The sequence below is a fragment of the Eurosta solidaginis genome, chromosome 3 (genome assembly GCF_040869045.1).
Source record: "Eurosta solidaginis isolate ZX-2024a chromosome 3, ASM4086904v1, whole genome shotgun sequence".
In the NCBI taxonomy this organism is placed as follows: domain Eukaryota; kingdom Metazoa; phylum Arthropoda; class Insecta; order Diptera; family Tephritidae; genus Eurosta; species Eurosta solidaginis.
Window position 1 is genome coordinate 110,314,912 of NC_090321.1, and position 20,280 is coordinate 110,335,191.

General features: G+C 39.7%; 1 protein-coding gene across 1 annotated transcript in view; it reads left to right on the forward strand.

Annotated features, from left to right (window-relative positions):
* The window catches only part of Phm (Peptidylglycine-alpha-hydroxylating monooxygenase), a 316,703-nt gene that overhangs the window by 116,819 nt on the left and 179,604 nt on the right, over positions 1 to 20,280 (forward strand). Inside the window, exon 4 of the mRNA XM_067777129.1 lies at positions 4,144 to 4,217. Within this exon, the coding sequence (XP_067633230.1) occupies positions 4,144 to 4,217 (74 nt within the window). The remainder of the gene's footprint in view (positions 1 to 4,143; positions 4,218 to 20,280) is intronic.

The following is a 20,280-nucleotide window of genomic DNA, read 5'->3' on the forward strand; positions in this document are numbered from 1 at the left end:
GGGAAAAAACTCGCACGGAATTTTCGTTTAGAATTGGGCTGAATAGCTTCACGTTTTTACTATACAGTTTTCTAATTTAAGGACCTGAAGTATAAAGAAGAGTATGAAATACGTCCTCGTTTGTAGCGGATCTTGAGCATTTTCTAGCATGATGTAGACGAAATTTTTTATAATTCTTATTACGGAATTCTTGGGCATCTTCCGAAAGCTGACCAATAGGAAGTACTGCCAAATGTTTTTATGACACTTTCTCCATGAATCCAAATTTTGTGAACTGAAGATAGCATGTGGTACCATTCATAATTGCTCACATAGATCCTGGCAGTCTCCATAGCATAACTGCCAAATTTTTCAGCATTTATCATTACACCCGATGAAAGAGCTTGCAGAATTATGTACAGTCGTTGAATCTAATTTATATCCACTCCTGTAATTTCAGCAGAGCAGCTTGCATTGTGAAAAAAATCTTCTGGCAGTATTACCGTCATTAGTATTACCACTTACTTGTCTTGGTTTGTCGATGATCAATCCTAGCTCTTCACGGAAACGCCTTTGAACCGGATTTTGCCAAACAACATCACCTGTTAGCTCGTTGATTAACTTAATAGGCACCAAAGAAGTGATAAATAAGTTTGCATCAGAAGTTAGTTCTGACTCTTCTGGCAGTTTTTGTTTGTACTGGCTTTGACCGGATGAGCCATCACAGCCCCATTTACTGCATAGAAGTAAGTTATTCAATCCATTCCTATGCACTGAATCTATTGTCCATATTCTAGCTGCAGTGTGATCTAATAAATCTTGAAGTCTTACTATTTTTGCACTTGTGTCTGCAATTTCTATAGCTGAAGATGGTGGTAAGCAAGTAGTTTTAATTTCTTGCACTTTGTAATATGGTGGAAACCCAAAACATTTTCGTTCGTTCGTTACATTTCTCAAGTACAAATATTGTGCTTTCGTTAAATCCAAGTCACTCTCAACTCCGTTAACTTTTTTGTCTGCCTTGTGTCTTCTATGAGACTCGAGAATAAGGTCTTATTTTCACTGTCAGCAAAACTTAATGTTTCCACAAGTTTAGCTTCTGTTCCTTCTCCTATCGAACGTAACCCTTGAAAATATGCATCATAGATGTGTTCAAATCCATATTTATTAAGTAGCATTGTATTTTTTTTCTTCTACTGAATTCTGACACATCTGGGTAAGATACGCACGGTCTCCCACGTTTTCCAGAAGTAGTAGATGGTGTGGATATGATATATGAGGGTAGTGCGTTAAAACAAAGGGTATTTTGGAACTTCCGTTATAATCGCTTTTAACCTCGTTAGTTTCCTACCTAAGATCTACATTCATAAGTGCTCCAAAACATATGCCTAAGTTCCTTGCGCAAGTAGGTAGAAACCAAATGTCCCCATGCGCATGCTTCACACTCATTCAGTCTACCTAATAAAATAAAAAAAAACTAAAGATTCTTAGTTTAATGTATTATTCGCCCACAAAGTTTCAATTGTAGGTATATTATGCAACACTGCACTTAATGCTTTACTTTTTTATTGTTTAAAATAGGATTCAACGCTCAATGTCACACGGGAGAACTGGAATTTTTATTGATAAAAAATAGGAATAATACATAGTAATAATATATTTCCGCCCACTGAAATTTAATAATTTGGGCAAAACTGCCCTTTTTTATGATGTTTGAAAAGATAATGCTTTACTTTTCTTTAGTGTTTAAAACTGGGGTCGAATCGAAACATACGATCACGTATCGGCAACCATACGAAAGAAAATTACGTGATACGTCAGACGTATAAACAAAATGGGATTATAACATACGATAGCGAACGGAACGTAATTTATTTTCAATACACAGACATTTTTACGATCCACATTAGGTTGGATTGTATTTTTAGCTCAATAGATTTTGAACTGTCAAATTGGTTGCAAAAAATATAGTAAATAATTATGGATCCAATTTTATTGTTTGGTTTGAGCTCAAGTGATAGCGAAGGCGATGAAAAGATTGTCCGTCCCCCAGCGGGTTAGGGGATCAGAATATACCCGCGGTAGGTATGCTTGTCGTAAGAGGCGACTAAAATACCAGATTCAAGGGGCTGTGTAGCGCAACCCTTTAGGTTGCCAGCGCAATATATAGCTTCTCCAAACCCAACTGTCAACCTCACCTATCCGCTGCGAATCCTGTTTCACTAACAGGCGAGGCTCTGGCGACCCCAAGCTCCTCATGGAACTTGGGGGTGGGGAGGGAGGGAGGAAATGGCCTGAAGGTTTAATGTGCCACATAAATCGTTCCCGAGATGATCGGGCTAGCACCTTAATGGTGCTGTGGTACCGGAGCGTACCGGATCTGTATCCGGCAAAGGACCATCACATCGATAACACTCCCCAAAGCCTTCGGGGAGCAACCTTATCGCTACAACAACTAAAGATTGTCCGAAGGCGTCTAAGAGAACCAGTAACCCGTTGGACTTATCGAACAAAGCGTAAGCATATCATTTATGTATTATTTCTTTGTAACAAACAATTATTTCAAATTCTTGAAGAGATTTCGCTTAACTAAAGAAGCTTTTAGTTACCTTCTGGAGAAGTTAAATTTGAAGCAAGCCGGTTCCAAAGCGGTTCCTCCAATTTTGCAATTGGCAGTCACGCTTTCACTTCTTGCTAGCGGTGGTTGAGAGAACAATTGGCATTCTCAAAGGGCGCTGGAGGATTTTAGGATATGACAAAAGAGGAAGATATCATCCTGCGAAAATGGCAAGATTTGCAAATATTTCTGCTGCATTACATAAAATTTGCATTAAATTCAAGATACATTATGAACCGTCAAATCATCACTCCGAAGACCCTATTCTAGAAATTGAGACATGCGAAACAAACCAACTTACCAATAAAGGAAAATCGATAAGAGATCAAATAAAACGTTCAGTTTTAAGAGTCTCATAAGCAATGATATGTTCCTAAATAGTTTCAAAATTAAGCCTGGCAGTATTTAAATAAATTAAATTATTAATTAAATTCAATATTCTTTCATTTTTATTTTAAATATGTATATAGTATATACATATATCAAGTAAATATCACACTTTAAGTCATTCTTTAGGTAATCTTTGTACTTCATAAAACATAATTAAATTCTTGGTAATAGGCTTTTTTGACCAATCGTTTCTTAATTACAAATAAAGATATTTATTTAAATTTTTCCACCTAACGTTTCGCTAGACTTCCTAGTATCATCAGAGGTGATCTAATTTATTAACAACAATAAAGATAAAAATATTTACATTAATTTATGGTATAAAGATTACATTAATTTATATATATAAATTTACTTTATATATGTAACGAGAACAACACTAACATTGATTTACATACGTACAAACATAGACAACACTAACGTAATATATTTGTTATTTAAATATTAAAACTAAAAGCATTAGTACCATTTAACATTGGTATCATTGTCATACTGATTCTTATAAGGTATGAATGTTGAAGATTTTGAGTTCAATACTCAGCTCCCAAAAATGCTAGCTGATGAAGAAATGAAATTTAGAAACATGTCCTATTAACCATCGCCGTTTGTAAACTTTGCAATTTTTTCTCTAATATCAATAACAAAACAACTGTATAAAGCAATATGAGCATGTCTCGTTAATTAAATACAAGTAGTAATTAAAGTTCAAATCGGATACCTTGAAATTACTCAAAAATTATCGAATACATAGTACTTTTCTAAAATTCGTAATTATGAAGGAGCGCTACCGGAATTTTGCCAAATGCTTATTTATTTTGGAATTATTGCTGGTAGTGGCTTTGAAATTTCTACGACTGTATTAATAGTATCGGTAGTCGATGTTTGCAGGGACAAGCAGTATTGATTCATATTTTTCAAGTCAAGTGTTTACAAAATAATAAATATCTAAATTCTGGTACTGATGCCGGTATTATAAAAATCGAAAAAATTGGCATCCTTAGGGTAACCTTTAAAGGGTTGCTTCTTTTCTTACAACAGAAGTGTCTTATAAGTATGTAGGAAACCCGATTCTTGGAACTAAGTATTAAATTGAATCTGCTCACTGCCTGTTCATTCTTAAGTAGTTAGTATTTATGTATGTCTTTACCATTTTTCAGGAATTGTGGAGAAATGTCGCAAGACTATTCTGCTGATTCAGCCAGTCCATGCGGGGGTTCAAACCCATTCTCAGGTAAAGAAATTGCAAACATATTTATATACATATATACATACTTACATATGATGAATTTCATATCAAAACTTATAAAAAAAAGGCATTTTTCGAACCAGACCCCCCTCAGATTTTGATGAAATTTTGTGGGCGTGGCAAGGTGTCAAAGTTGTGAAAAATGACGGTAATAGGTACTTTCGAGCTGTGATAACTACGGAATGGCTCAGCCGATTTCATTGGAAAGGTATTCAGATCGGCTTTCGAAAGCATACACTGTAAAAAATTTTCAATACACCGAAAACATTTTTTTTCTAAAATAAAATTTTAAATTTGAAAAAAACTTCAAAGGCCAGCGTTTTAAAATAAAATAATTTTATTATAAAGGTCTACTTAATATACTATATAACATATCCTAAAACTAAAATGGCGTATTTTTAATTTTTTTTTTAATTTTAAGTAAATGCATCTCTTTATTTTTGATATTATGGTACTTTTGCGCTGTGATAACTACGGAATGGCTCAACCGATTTCAAATATCTTGGTAACATTGGATAGGTACACCGTAAAAAATTTTATTACACTGAAAAAAGTTTGTTTCAAAAATAAAATTTTAAACTTGGAAAAAAAATTCAAAGGCCATTAACCAATACGCCATTTTAGTTTTTGGATATGTTATATATATTAAATAGACCTTTCTAAAAAAAATTTATTTTATTTTAAAACGCTTGGCCTCTGAAGTTTTTTTCAAATTTAAAATTTTATTTATTTCAAATATCTTGATACCATTGGATAGGTATTCGAATCGGCTTTCGAAAATATACACCGTAAAAAATTGTATTACACTGAAAAATTCTTTGTTTCAAAAATAAAATTTTAAACTTGGAAAAAATTCAAAGGCCATTAACCAATACGTCATTTTAGTTTTTGGATATGTTATATAGATTAAACTAGCTTTACCTGGCGCACGTTGTATCGCCCGAGATCGAATGGATGTTGCGTTATTTTATCTGTTTTTTTGTTGATAATTTAATTTATTGTTCTGTAAATTGAATTGAATTTTGTACGCATATTTGGTGAAATTTTCTGTTAAAACATTTTATTCTTGTATCTTATTGTATCTTATTTTATATTATTGTATTGCTTTTACCGCTGATGATTGTTGATTTGATTACGTTCCGAAGCAGTCATGCTTCTGAGCCAATTTTCAAAGTTGATATATGCGCAGGCATTCCTTTTGGTTCTAAGGAGTATAGAAATTTATTTGGATAATTTACAATTTTATCTTCATCTGTAACTGTGTCGATAGATTTATATTTCGTCACTTCACCAGGAAATTGATTTTGAAAGCGATCATTGATCATTTTTGGGAGCTAAGATAGTTCTTTCGCATAGCCAAAAAGCAAAAACATTTAAATTTAACATTAATTCTGAAATATGAAAAACTTTCGTCTTTATCGAAGGAACCTCGACCCAAATTTGGTGATGATCGAAGTATAGCAAACACGTTTTCATAGGGAACACACACACAGAATTTGATTTTTATAGAAGATGTAGATAGACTGAAGCTAAACCGTTTTTTTTAACAGCGGCAGATTACTAAACGTCCAAAAGGCATAACAGCTAAACTCAACAATGCAGTCAAACTTTAGGTGTTAAAATAACTTAAGTTTGTACGGCAGCCATAGTTTTTCCCCATTCCACATTTTACTGGAGGTTTTAGGACTTAACGTCACATAGCTCCTTACCAATTTTAATTATCCTACCAGTACGACATCCAGATATATACAGTATAATATATTCCATTTGTATGGGAGGTGCTATGCCCCCTTTTTCCCAATTCCGCCTTTTCTTGGTGGTGTTAGGGATTGACCTCATATAACTCCTTACTGAATTTCAATGTTCTGGCATGTATATCTTCAAAGTTATGCATTACTAAAGATTCCATTTGTATGGGAGGTGCCACGCCCCCTTTCTCCAAATTCCGCATTTTCTTGGTGGTGTTAGGGATTGACCTCAAATAACGCCTTACTGAATTTCAATGTTCTGGCATGTATACCTTCAAAGTTATGCAGTACCAAAGATTCCATTTGAATGGGAGGTTCTACGCCCCCTTTTTTCCAATTCCGCATTTTCTTGGTGGTGTTAGGGATTGACCTCATATAACTCCTTACTGAATTTCAATGTTCTGGCATGTATACCTTCAAAATTATGCAGTACCAAAGATTCCATTTGAATAGGAGGTCCCACGCCCCCCTTTTTCCCAATTCCGCCTTTTCTTGGTGGTGTTAGGGATTGACCTCATATAACTCCTTACTGAATTTCAATGTTCTGGCATGTATATCTTCAAAGTTATGCATTACTAAAGATTCCATTTGTATGGGAGGTGCCACGCCCCCTTTCTCCAAATTCCGCATTTTCTTGGTGGTGTTAGGGATTGACCTCATATAACTCCTCATTTAATTTCAATGTTCTGGCATGTATACCTTCAAAGGTATGCACTACCAAGCATATCGATTTTGATATCAATTTCATCATATACAAAAAAATACATATTTAAACTTCTTAAGTCCACAGATGATTTTTTTCAGATTTTTGATGCCCATACACTAGATACCTGCACTCATAAAAAAGCATCGAGAAAAGTAATCGATACCAAAACTATTATAGTAGGATAGTACTCGATACTTAATCGTATCGTACTCATTAAAAAGCTCAGTAAAACTTTTTAAAATTAATCCGTTACTTATTTATTGAAGCTAACTCAATTGCTTCACAAACATGGAAACCTCGCAAATAAAAATATTTTTTCATATAAGTTTGCGAGGTTTTAACAGCTTTGCGAGCATTCATGAGTTGCCCTTTTATAAAAACCTTGGATTATGGTGCACGTACAATAAAATTTCAGTAAAGTCTGTGCAAACTCTATATGAATTAGTTCTTTTACTCATAACTTTTGAACGGTTAAAATATGTTATGTTCCGAATTCTTAATCCTGAATACCCGTCTTAAAAAAAAGGAGGTCCAGTTTTAAGAGCGCCCCATAAACGGCACAGTTACCTAAATTTCCTACTTTTATTTTAAATATCACGTGAGTATCGTTAAATGTAAAGGCAACTTCTGTTTTTGTGTGCCGGTGTTATTAATTAAAATGCTTCAGATTCACAGTTTTATATCCGGGAAGTGAAACAGGGGATACTTCCTTGGGAGAAACTTGTTCTTCCGGGAAGTGGACCAAAGCCGACCTGTTCAAAAAAATTACACTAAGGTTTGCTTGATATTTAGTACACGGGTTCCTCTTCGACAAGCTTAATATTCGGAACCATTTATTTGCAAAAAGTGGTCTAGGATATGCGATTTGTTCGAAATTCATTAGTGCGGCAGCCTTGCGAATAAGTTAATCTTATATATCGAGTACAAAATGTGTTGGTAACTTTATAATTCAGGAACAGAAGAGCCGATCTTAAAAATCCAAATCGGGTTTGTAATGCTTTCCTTATTTGCATATGTGGACCCATTTCTGGGTAATCCCAGAAGGTTTTAACAAAGCGTGGTGGTTAAGATAAAGAGCGAGAGGAAGAGGTATATAAAAAACCAGATGCTGCAAAAGAGAAAAGGAAAATAAGAGATAGGAGTGGGAATTGGAGAAGAAGAGAAAGAGAATGGTGAGAGCAGCCAAGAGAAGGTTAAGGGATGAAGGAAAATAAAAGGAGGTTGAGAGAAAGGAATTAAGCGGGAATAGAAGAGAGGAAAATTGAAAAAGTGAAAAGGGGAAGATACGGAGAAGGGGTGGGATCGAACATGGAAAGGAGGAGGGAAAGACAAGAAGATATGATTTTTTTTGGCAGAAGCTACAATATGACAAATGCCTCTGTTTACTTAGAAAGCAAATAAATCGCACAGAGGAATATTATCGGACAGGAGAACATCTCAATTATCTATTTATATCTTAAATGTAAAGATGAATGCGATTTTAAAAGTTGAACCTGTGTTAGTTTCATATATTTTTGTGGTGGTATATAAAAACGATATTGAAATAGACCGATAAGGTGAAGTATGAACAAGAAGAACAAGTAAGGGTGTCTAAGTTCGGGTTCATTTCAGATAAATAACTTTTCTTATCCTACTGAGGCTTATTTTAAACACAAACTATTCCCAAAAAATAAAGGAGTCTAAGTTCGGGTATAACCGAAGATGGATAAACGCTGCAGTTTATTATACATACCTACCTAAAACTTGAAGCTTTCAATATGTTTCAATATTATGAACTTTGGCAACATAACGGTTGATCGTAACGTCATAAACGAATCGTGATAAATATATCAAAATGCTCAGGATGAAAAAAGGAATTGATTTAGCCATGCCCGTCCGTCCGTCTGTCTGTCTGTGATCACGTTAACTTTAGTAAATATTGAGATATCTTATTGAAATTTGGAAATGCGCGAAATCGGATGGTAACCACGCCCACTTTTTATGTATATAACATATTGGAAAACAAAAAACCATTATGATGCCAAAGTTGACCCCAGCGGGTTAGGGGGTTAGAATATTCCGAGGTAGGTATGCCTGTCGTAAGAGGCGACTAAAATACCAAATAGATTCAAGGGATTGTGTAGCGCAACCCTTTCAAGGGGTTGCCAGCGCAATACCTGTATAGCAATACGTGCAATATTCCTTTTGAATCATTCAAAATTTCTAAATGTAGAAACTCTTAAAACACAATTTGGGGGGAATTGTTAGACCAAAATTTAAAAAAGTACAGGAGGAGTTATTTGACTGGAGTTGATACCTCGAAACCTTGCCATGTACTCGATACCTAAGAAGGTACTTGTACGAGGTAAACGACTACGAAAATTACTCGGTACTTGCGCAAAATACACGAATGAGTACTCGTATCGGAACAACATTAAAAATTGCTCAAGTCCGTTCAGACAAATCCGATTGTTTTCTGCTTGTGCATATTGTGACATATTAATTGGAATTTGCAAATTAGACCCTAAAGGGCTTCATGAATCCGCCTAAAGTTAACTTTGAATCATTCTCAAAAAAATTGAACATCCCTTCATCCATCTAAATAAATGGTAAACATTTATTACAGTTACTCCTACCCCCGAAAGTATCAATGATTAGCATAACTGGAGCCTCAAAAACTACCTCATACTTAACGGCCAAAAACATCGCGTTCGCAACGGCAACAAGGCTTAAGGCCTCGGGACAGCTTGAGTGCAGGCCTTATAGCTACAACAAAATAGCGGCATCGAATATCGGGCAAACGGAATATATGGTCCCGCGCCTGAGCTTCGAAAGAGATATTGGGTCCACAAATGAGGCGGAGGGTTGGTGCCGGGGTGCAGAAACGGAAGAACATACTATACACGTGTATACGGATGGTTCCAAATTAATAGCGGAAATTATAGCAATGAAGAAAGCAGCAGAAATTCTGGAGGAAGTGTGCAGTCGCTTCAATATATATATTGACTAGAAGACCCGGCAGACGTTGTCCTGCCCTAAATTTGGCCTATCTGCATACATTTTAATAAGCTTTTTCCGTCTGACTCTGCGCTCCCCCTCTTCACTTTTTCCTAATCCTTTTATTCACTCCTCCCTCCGTCTTTTCCGCTTCATCTATCTCCATCTTCCTATGATTCTATCTCTTTATCAATCTCCTCTCTTTTCTCTTCTCTCAATTCCTTCTCATTCTTCTGCATCCCTTATTGCCTGTCCCAGAGGGTGGCATGTATTTTATTGCAGTCCCAGTCCCAGTCCCACTCCGAGTCTCAGTCCCAGTCCCACTCTGAGTCTCAGTCCCTAGCCCTAATCCCAGTCCGTCTCTTGATAATATATTACTCTGTACCAAAGCACTCATCAACAGCTTTGATTTGATATCCATATTGTATAAACACTGTCTAGGCATTCACTTGCCCACGTTTTGGCCTATATCTCGAGACCCTGTACCTGTAGTAACCACCGCGTGAGGTTTACGCAACTTGTGTGAAAGTTTGAACAAAATCGACCGACGCATCTCTTCCAACACCGGCGACCAACTAACACACATTTTAGCCTTTCTTTTTATATTGTAACGAATGTTAGCAGCACTGAGCGATTCTATCGTCTCTAAGCCGATGCTAAGCAGTGACGTGAATTCACATCCATAGATCAATTATTATGTATCTACATAAACGAAACAATAATTGCGTCTACACATATGTACCATCTACGTATACGAGCAGCGGAGAGTCAATGCACAAACACATGCATATATCTGAGATACTCCTATACGTATGCAATTAGAAAAACTACAATTGTGCAATTGTAGTTACAGCTGAGAAGTTTGAGAGCTACTGGACTAGTAGATTCTGGAAGCGCCTAGAAGATGCGAAGGCTGAAATCAAAGAGTATAAAAGGCGGCAATTGTAGAGGCGCTGGAATTCAGTTTGATTTAAGTTGTCAAGCAGTTTCGACTAAGACTATCTAGCGAGCAAGAGCAGTATTATTTTGAATAGTAGAGTTTCATTTGAGCTATCAATCAGTTTGGTTATTAAGCAAGCTATTCGTTGCACAGTTTGAATGTTATTGTGAAGTACTTTAATAAAGGCCAATTTTCCCATTATTCAATATTGGAGTTATTTATTCAACAATTTAGCGATACGAACGTTGGCAGAAGATTGCAAATAAGGGGAATTGCAGCAAATTCGTTACAATTGGTGTCAGAAGAGGAATTGTTGAATAAATTCCAGAGGACAACAAGGACATGGCAAAGTTCGGTGAATTGAAGATCCAGCAACTAAAGAAGGAGTTGGAGAGCCGTGGATTGAATACAAGCGGCGTTAAACTCGAACTTCAGGCACGGCTACGAGAGGCAATGGAAGCAGAAGGAATTGATGTGGAAGAGTATGTCTTTCATCTTGATGGCGAGGAGACAACAAAAATTCAAGAGAAAAACGAAACATCGCAGACGGTTACCATCACCGACTTGAACATGATATTGGCTGCAATATCTGCACAAACATCGACAGTAGCATCAATGTCGTCGCAACTGGCATCCCAACTGGAAGCGCAAGAGGCACGTATAACAGAAATGTCATCGCAAATATCCTCCAACATGTCATCTCAACTAGAAGAACAGAAAACGTATATGTCATCACAGATGGAGTCCTAAGAGACACGAATAACATCGAAGATTGAAGCACAAGAAACGCGTATATCCGAAATGTATTCGCAAATGTCATCTCAGCTGGAATCGCAGGAGAACCGTATAACAGCGAATATTGAAGCACAAGAGGCACGGATATCCGAAATGTCGACGCAAATTTCAGCACAGATATCATCGCAGATCTCTCCTCAACTGGAAAAGCAAGAAGGACGTATTTCCTCGAAGTTGGAGGCGCAAGATACAAAAATTTTACAGTTTGAAGAAAAACTCGAGGCCGAGGTGGATACTTTGAGAGGACGTATCGAGCAGTTGCAACTAAATCGCCCAGCAGTTTCAACGAGTAATCCAAAGGTAAAAACACCATCCTTTGACGGTTCTGTTCCTTTCCAGGTCTTTAAGCTACAATTTGAGAAGACCGCAACAGTGAACAACTGGAATGCTGAAGATAAAGTTGCTGCATTGTTCGTAGCTTTAAAAGCACCAGCTGCGGAAATCTTACAGACCATCCCAGAGTACGAGCGGAACAACTACGAAACATTGATAAGCGCTTTAGAGAGACGTTACGGAAGCGAGCATAGGAAACAGATATTCCAAATTGAGTTGCAAAACCGCTACCAAAAAGCAAATGAGACATTGCAGGAGTTTGCTTCGGATGTTGAAAGGTTGGATCATAAGGCAAATGCGGACGCACCCGTGGAGTACACCGAGAGGGTAAAAATCTAGAGTTTTATAAATGGCATACGGGTCGTAGAAACGAAGCGAGCGACATATGCAAACCCAAAACCTATATTCGCAGAAACGGCATCCCATGCACTGACTCAAGAAACAGCATTTCTTCTGTGTAAGCCAGTTTACAAAGCACGCCGTGTGGAGGTAGAAAGGCCAGAGTGGGTAGACGCAATATTGGAGGCGCTGAAAGGATCGCAAAAGCGGAGTGAAAAAGTTATCAAATGTTTCAAATGCGGGAAGTCCGGTCACATTGCCCGTCATTGCGATCTTGATCCTAGTAGTTCCAACAATGTGGGTGGCCGTAAACGCAAAGCTGGAGGAGATGAGCAAGAGCGGGTAAGAGGTAGAGATCGAGAGCTAGATCCAGCTATTGAATGCCCTGTGATATCTGTGTTGCAAATTGGTAGAAAATCGAGCAGTCTTAACGTCAGAGGGAATGTGGATGGCAAAGAACATGTACTGACTGTAGATACGGGCGCATCTCATTCCTTGATTCGATCTGATTTGGTCTACAGGAGAGTAAAGTCATTACCTGTAGCAAGGTTGCGTACTGTCGCAGGCGAGTATAACCAAGTCCAGGGAGAAGTGATATGTGAAGTCCTAATTGTTTGGTCATGGTTTTACACAAATTCGTTGTGGCGGAGATCGTTGATGAAGTCATATTGGGTGTGGACTTCTTGGTTGACCATGACATCAGGATCGATATGCGGAGAAAAATTATGCGCTATAAGAACCAGGACATACCACTTAACTTTAGTTTGAAAAAAGGGTTCAGCAGTAATCGGGTACTGGTGGAGAAGACTCGACAAAGGCCACGAAATTCTAAGGTAAAGGTTGATGGAACAAATGGGCCAAACAAATCAAAACCGAAGGTACCTGTGAGAGAAACACTGGCATTGAAAAGCCCTAACGAACGTACTAAAACGAAGGAAAGGATTTCGCAGAAAGAATGCAAGGGTGGTTTCAAGCCAAGGCACACTACTGTTGTGACGCGTCGGAACGATACTGATTATGCAAAGCAAATCCGTCCAGCGCAAGCTCTACGAAGTAGTTCATTGGCCAAACAACAGGGTGTGAAGGAACGGCCCAGGGTAATGAGTAGTAAGATGAAACACTGGCATGACAAGAACTTTAATTCGGAAGGTTTCTTGGCGGGAGATTTGGTACTATTAAACAACCCTCACCGGCGGAAAGATGTTCCAGCCAAATTTCGGTGCAGTTGGGAAGGCCCGTACAAGGTTGTGAAGATCAGTGATACCATCTACCGCATTGAGAAACCACGGAGTAGAAGAGTGGTATATTTGGAGGGCAGTGCAACGAATGTTAGCAGCACTGAGCGATTCTATCGTCTCTAAGCCGATGCTAAGCAGTGACGTGAATTCACATCCATAGATCAATCATTATGTATCTACATAAACGAAACAATAATTGCGTCTACACATATGTACCATCTACGTATACGAGCAGCGGAGAGTCAATGCAAAAACACATGCATATATCTGAGATACTCCTATAAGTATGCAATGAGAAAAACTATAAAATTGTGCAATTGTAGTTACAGCTGAGAAGTTTGAGAGCTACTGGACTAGTAGATTCTGGAAGCGCCTAGAAGATGCGAAGGTTGAAATCAAAGAGTATAAAAGGCGGCAATTGTAAAGGCGCTGGAATTCAATTTGATTTGAGTTGTCAAGCAGTTTCGACTAAGACGCTATCTAGCGAGCAAGAGCAGTATTATTTTGAATAGTAGAGTTTCATTTGAGCTATCAATCAGTTTGGTTATTAAGCAAGCTATTCGTTGCACAGTTTGAGTGTTATTGTGAAGTACTTTAATAAAGGCCAATTTTCCCATTATTCAATATTGGAGTTATTTATTCAACAATTTAGCGATACGAACGTTGGTAGAAGATTGCAAATAAGGGGAATTGCAGCAAATTCGTTACAATATATATATATTTTTATTTTTCACACTTCACTATAATATTAAAACGAAATGCAGATTTTCGTTGCTTTTGAAATTCGGCTTAAAAATTGCACATGGAACAACTAAAGACTCTCCTGTATTAGAAAAAATGTCATAGTACCTCTAAATAATATTGCGACTATAAACTGAGATATAACCTATCCTATATTTCAAGTTAGATCAAACTACACACGGGGTGCAAAACAAATTCAAAATCGGTTCAGTAGTTTAGAAGTCCATTGGCCTCAATTTTGTGACACGTTTTTTTATATATTGTAACGAATTTACTGCAAATCCTCTTATTTGCCCTTTTGCTAAGTTCGATCACTAAACTGTTGAATAAATAACTCCAATATTTAATAATGCAAAATGGCCTTTATTAAAGTACTTCACAATAAATAACTCTACTATTTTCAAATAATACTGCTATTGCTCGCTAGATAGCGTCTTAATCGAAACTGCTCGTAGCGCCTCTACCGCTGGTGCTTTTATACTCTTTATACATATGTGTAGACATAATTCATTGATTCGTTTGTGTAGATACATAATTATTGATTTATGAATGTCCATGCAAGTCACTGTTTAGCATCGGCTTAGAGATGGCGGTACCCCTTAGTGTTGCTAATATTCGTAACAATATTAAAATAGTCAGGCTGCGATTAAGGCACACAGTACTTCATCAAGAAGTGTTCTGGAATGCAAAGAAGCATTGGAAAAACTTCGCTCAAGCCGGACCATACATCTTTACTGTGTTCCCAGTCATAAAGGGATATAAAGTAACGAAAAGGCCGATGAGTTGGCAAAGGAGGTGCAACACTCGCTGAATCAACGTTAGACGTCCCGCTTCTCAAGGCAGTCGGTTCTATGTAGCGGAGCGATTCGGGATTTTCCCGACCCAGGGCTGTCATCTCAGTGGAACCCCATTTAATTGGTTGCGTCCCTCCCACAAATTGTCATCCTCCCAGCAGCTCCTTGCAGCGGGACTGCTCCATATCCTCTTGCTCCGGGAAGGTATTGAACCCAATCCGTACAGTATCAAATATATGATACCGACATCGGCCGTAGGGACAGTGTCTTAGAACGTCAAGGCTTATCTGTCCGGAAACAGAAAAACGCACTTTCATAAACTTAAAAAAAAGAAAGTGGGATGGGAATTTCCGAAATTTGTCCTCACTTTCCGGCGGGGGCCACAAATTTAGCGAGAGAACGTGACCTTATAAGACAGCTCGATCCAGGCGACCCTCAAATAATGGATATAAACCAACGCATCAGATTGCTTGTGGATGAACACAAGCGGGCGAAATGGGAGGAGCACCTAAGCGGTTGTAACCTCTCTGCCGGTGTAGGTAATCTTTGGTCCACCGTAAAGTCCCTATCGAATCCGTCTAAGCACAATGACAAAATTTCCATTGCCTTTGGCGATAAAGTGCTGTCGGATGCGAAAAAATGCGCGAGCGCTTATTGCCGACAATATATAATGCATTATACGGTCTACAAATTTAGACGGAAGGCCAACAGACACGCGCATAAACATAAATTCAGCGTGTCTCCAATTACCATCACCGCCAAAGAGGTTGAGGATGCCATCGGTCATGCTAAACCATCCAAATCAGTGGGCCCAGGCGGCGTAGCCATGCCGATGCTTAAAAGCCTAGGGAAAGAGGGTTTCGAATATTTAGCACATGTCTTCAACCTGTCTCTTTCCACCTTTGTCATTCGCTAAAAATGGAAAATGGCCAAGGTGGTCCCGCTACTAAAGCCTGTGAAACCAGCTAACATAGGAGAGTCATATCGCCCGATATCTCCCCTATCGCCAGTAGGCAAGACGCTTGAAGAATTTGCTCCCCTACTTCAAATTTGCAGCTAGCCTGTCATCAGCATGGCTTTGGAATACTCCATAGCACCATAAATGCCCTTAGCACCCAGATAAATTGCGGTTTGAATTAAAACCCCCACCATAGAACAGTACTCGTTGGGCTAGACCTATCAGAAGCTTTTAATACGGTCAACCATAGCACGTTACTGCCAGACTTGGAAGGGTCTACCGTTCCCCCATGTCTTAAAAGGTGGACCGCAAATTATCTGGGTGGTCGGCAGACATCGGTCCAATTTAGAAACGAAACATCAAAACCAAGAGTAATTAAACAAGGGGTGCCGCAGGGTGTCCTATCCCCAATTTTGTTTAACTTCTACATATCAAAGCTACCTTCGCCACCACAAGGAGTTACTATCATTTCCTACGCCGATGACTGCACAATAATGGCCACAGGCCCAGGCCCACAGTTCGATGAGCTTTGCAACAAAATAAACGGCTACCTCCCTGATTTCTCCAGTTTCTTCACCTCGCGATACCTGACAAAATCTTGGGTGTGACGTTTGATCAGGATCTACATTTTGGTGAGCATGCAGCCGCAATTGTACCGAAAATCCAGAATAAAATCCTGAAATCTCTTGCTTGGGGAAAAGACAAAGAAACGCTCATTACCACTTACAACGCAAGTGGCCAGCCGATTGCATGCTACGCGTCCCCTATATGGTCGCCAAGCCTAAAAACTACTCACTGGAAGAAGCTGCAGGCCTGCCAAAATACTGCTCTCAGAACCACCACGGGCTGTCTTCTTATGTCCGCAGAACACCATCTACATAATGAGGCGAGAATACTCGCCATCAGGGAGAGAAATGAGATGCTAAACCAAACAGTTGCTGTTGAATACCCAGAAACCTGGGCATCCCAACAGACATCTGATTGATGAACCAACACTGCCCAGGGGCTTAAGGAGTAATGTCCGTAAGTATTATGAGGAAATACGGTACCTGAGAACTCAGCCGTATGAAGCCAAAAAACACAAGCAGGTCCTCAGTGAACTCCACAAAAAGGCGTCGGACCTTTATGCCAGACCTTTATGAAGCACTGCTGCAACAACAACAACGTTAGACGTCCCAATCCGTTTGGGAGAAATCAAAAGCAGAGGAGAAAAGGCGTGGACAAAAGCGCAAATGTGCAAAATCTACGAGATTAGACTCACAAAATGGCTCATATCTCTGAACAGAGAAGCCTTAAGGCTCACGATGGCCATACTGACTGGACACTGCCTTCAGGCGTCACATGCTTATAAGATAGGCCTCGTCAGTAACAGCAAATCGATAGAATTTTTGACTCCATTTCAATTTACTTCGCTAAAAATGTGTGAAGTTGCGAAAATAAGTTTTCATGGTCAGTTGGTTTAGCAGGGTTACACTACCATACCGTCATTTTATGCAGGGTAAAAGTGTAAGCGCATTCGCCCCTCGGTAGTGATCTGGCAAACACTCTGAGCGTATTTCTGCCATGAAAAGCTTCTCAGTGAAAACTCATCTGCCTCGCAGATGCCGTTCGGATTCGGCATAAAACAAGTAGGCCCCGTCCCAGAAATTTGTAGGAAAAATTAAAAAGGAGCACGACGCAAATCGGAAGAGAAGCTCGGCCTAAAATGTCTTCGGAGGTTATCGTGTAGTTACACTGGTATGGGTACTAAAGCACTAACCTGTAGTCCAGTGGTTTTGCCAATAATGAGATTGGTGCTGCGAGATGGATATTTCTGTGGTGTGGCGTGGAATGCGTCCTTCCTTATAATTTTGCAAAGCGTAGTAGTTGAGTGAAAGCTCCGATGAAAAAATGTCTCAAGCAGACCCGGTATATTTGTCTGCGATCTTCAGCCGAATGTAAACTAATACGTTGGGCGTAATAATTTGAGAACAGATTAGACGATGCTGTCCTGTGTTAAGTGGGTTGGTGGTGGATCTAAAAGACACACTTTGGGGTAATACTCCGCCACGGATGCACCGGCTCCGCTTGAGCTATATACTCCTTGCATCGATTTTCGACGATATACACTCGTCCACAGTTCACTAACAAGTAGTTCTACTCAATGTTATTTTATTTTATATTTACGGTGGCGGCCACCGTGGTGTGATGGTAGCGTGCTCCGCCTATCACACCGTATGCCCTGGGTTCAACTCCCGGGCAAAGCAACATCAAAATTTTAGAAATAAGATTTTTCAATTAGAAGAAAATTTTTCTAAGCGGGGTCGCCCCTCGGCAGTGTCTGGCAAGCGCTCCGATTGTATTTCTGCCATGAAAAGCTCTCAGTGAAAACTCATCTGCCTTGCAGATGCCGTTCGGAGTCGGCATAAAACATGTAGGTCCCGTCCGGCCAATTTGTAGGGAAAAATCAAGAGGAGCACGACGCAAATTGGAAGAGAAGCTCGGCCTTAGATCTCTTCGGAGGTTATCGCGCCTTACATTTATTTTTTATTTTTTTATTTTTATTAATGAATTTGTAGTTAATTTCGTCAACGCACTGCTTTGGTGCGTCACTACACAAAATTTAAATTATTTTCCGGCTTCACAACGCTTATTACAATTTCTGCGTTTACTCAACTAAAATGATAAGCGCCGTACAAATTTCCTTTTGACACAGAAGAAATCACGAAATTGGAACTGGCGAACTTTTTCTATTGCGGAGCAAACTCTCGAAAAGTAGAACTATTTTGGCAGAAAAATTACCACAATAATAATAGAAATTTATATTTATTAGTTATGTAACTTTTTGTAGAGCATAAAAGAAATGACCAGCAAATTTTTGTAAGACTTTGATGATAATAAGAAAAATATGTATGTTGCCAAAAAGGTGGTGGTGTTCTGACAGATGGCGATCATGCCAGATCGCCATCCTGTACTTACGCCGAATTCGATTTGGTGGATTGTGCGAGGTGGAGGCTGCCACACGGCCATGAGGATTCCCAATAGGGAATTCAAAGGTAAATACAATGCATTGATTCTAGGGATACTTCAATATAAAAATACAATTCAATGATCGAATACAATACAAGCTACGGGTTATATAAATTCATAGATATTCGATACAATACAATTCAATAATCGAATATAATACCAAGTACGGGTTAAATATATAAATTCATAGAGATACGTATAAAAAAAAGGAGGGAGATGGGACGGGTGACAGCCTACACCGCGTAATCATCCTGGGCCGCCTAGGCGCACTAAGCGCCTAATGTGTGTTTCAGCCCCTGCAAGGCGCGTACTGCTTCCTGGATCATGATTTTTTCCACCTTCGTTTTGTATGTGGCGGTGCGCAAGCCGGTCGCGGTGCACCGGATGGTACGCTGCCCGACGCTGCGTCGCGGGGTTGGATGCGCAGTTGGCGCGCGCCGAGGCGACCTCGCAGGCAGCTGTTGACGACGACGACGGTGATGTGTAGCGACGCGGTGGTGTGGTTGTGGATGAGACTCCTCTTCGGTGGGTGCTTGGCGGCCTCCGGTGCCGCCGTGTATCATGGTGTGGTGGAAGCCCCCGCAGTCCCGGCATCGTTCAGTAGAGGTGCATTGGTTGGTCCGATGCGATAATGCCAAACAGTTGCTACAGAATTGGTGTGCCTTGACTATAACCAACCGTTGATGCGTGGGCATTGCCTGAAAGAGAGGGCACACCAAAAGCGCGTGATGCTGCAAGCAGTAACGACATTTGCGGTAATCAGCCACCGCGGGGATGATGCGACGTGTCGGGGCTGCGGGTACTACGACTCGCGATTCCAGCGAGCGACGTGGTGTGGGAACCGGAGGGCGCTGACGATCCATTTGTGAAATGAGAGGATATGAATGCATATTAGTGGTCTGTCTGAGAGACATCGCCAGGTTAGGGACTGATTGTGAGAGATACGGGATGGTTCAGTTATGTTCTGAGATGGTGTCAATATTTAGTCTTAGTGGACTGTAGTTGGTTCGGGAGATGATAGGGAACCATGCGAGGCTGAATGAAGTTCCGCTGGTGGCAGGAAACACAATTTTGCGATAGGCCTGGTGAGCACACCGTTTTGCGTGCGTACGTCGACTACTCGGATATGACCGTCTCTTCCTAGATGGGTGTCTTCCACGCGTCTTAGGCGCCATTCGGTAGGGGGTAGGTTGTCTTCCTTGATGACGACTAGATCGCCGATTTTAGGGGGAGGTTGAGCGGTTTGCCATCGATAACGCTTGTGTAACTCCATGAGATAGTCATTCTTCCAGCGTTTGCTGAATTGGTGATGTAAAACTTTCAACCGTTCCCAACGGTTGATCATAGAGAGGTGTTCATAGTTCGGCTCGGGGATGGCGAGAAGGGGTGCGCCTCGGAGAAAGTGGCCGGTTGTGAGGGCGGTGAGATCCGCTGGGTCCTGAGAAAACGGGGAGATAGGACGAGAATTGAG